Genomic DNA, 573 nt, shown 5'->3' on the forward strand with positions numbered 1-573 from the left:
GTGCTGCTTCTTTGCTATTCTGTAGTGTGATTGATTTGTTTTGACCATGTGAGATGGTTAGTTTGTTTACCAAGTTGGTGGATTTGAGACATATCCTAATGCGTCTGCTGGCCTAAATTGTTGAAAAGGTCCATAAGTTAATGTGCTTGCATATAAGTCTGAGTGCTTTTCCCGTCTTCGCTGTCAGCAGTAGGGATTAGAAACAGAACTCAAAAACAGGTGTGGGGGGGACCATGCTATGTTCATGCAAAAATAATTTTGGTTGTTTGTTCCTTCTGATAGGTAAGATTGGGTCAGATGGGTTGGATCCTGTCTGTGTGGTGGCAAGGCCACTTTTTGCCGGATGATGAACAGTGGCTTATTCCGAGTGGTGGCAAGGCCACTTTTGCCGGATGAGGAACAGTGGCTGATTCCGCACAGGCGCTGGTGCTTGTGGGTGATTATGGGGCTTCAAGAGGAGATGCATGAATGTTGGGTTTGGAAAAGGGGACATTTTGGGCCATCGTCTGTCTGGACTGTTCAGCATCATATTATATAGGTTAAACGATTCAGTGGTAATTCAAATAGTTCAGA

General features: G+C 44.5%; 2 protein-coding genes across 2 annotated transcripts in view; one reads left to right on the forward strand and one right to left on the reverse strand.

Moving 5' to 3' along the window:
- Window positions 1–34, forward strand: part of LOC123090023 (uncharacterized) — a 1,832-nt gene extending 1,798 nt beyond the window's left edge. Inside the window, exon 4 of the mRNA XM_044511513.1 lies at window positions 26–34. Within this exon, the coding sequence (XP_044367448.1) occupies window positions 26–34 (9 nt within the window). The remainder of the gene's footprint in view (window positions 1–25) is intronic.
- Window positions 1–573, reverse strand: part of LOC123091448 (uncharacterized) — a 24,102-nt gene that overhangs the window by 19,096 nt on the left and 4,433 nt on the right. The window lies entirely within an intron of this gene.

This window comes from Triticum aestivum, chromosome 4B (genome assembly GCF_018294505.1).
Source record: "Triticum aestivum cultivar Chinese Spring chromosome 4B, IWGSC CS RefSeq v2.1, whole genome shotgun sequence".
Taxonomy (NCBI): Eukaryota; Viridiplantae; Streptophyta; class Magnoliopsida; order Poales; family Poaceae; genus Triticum; species Triticum aestivum.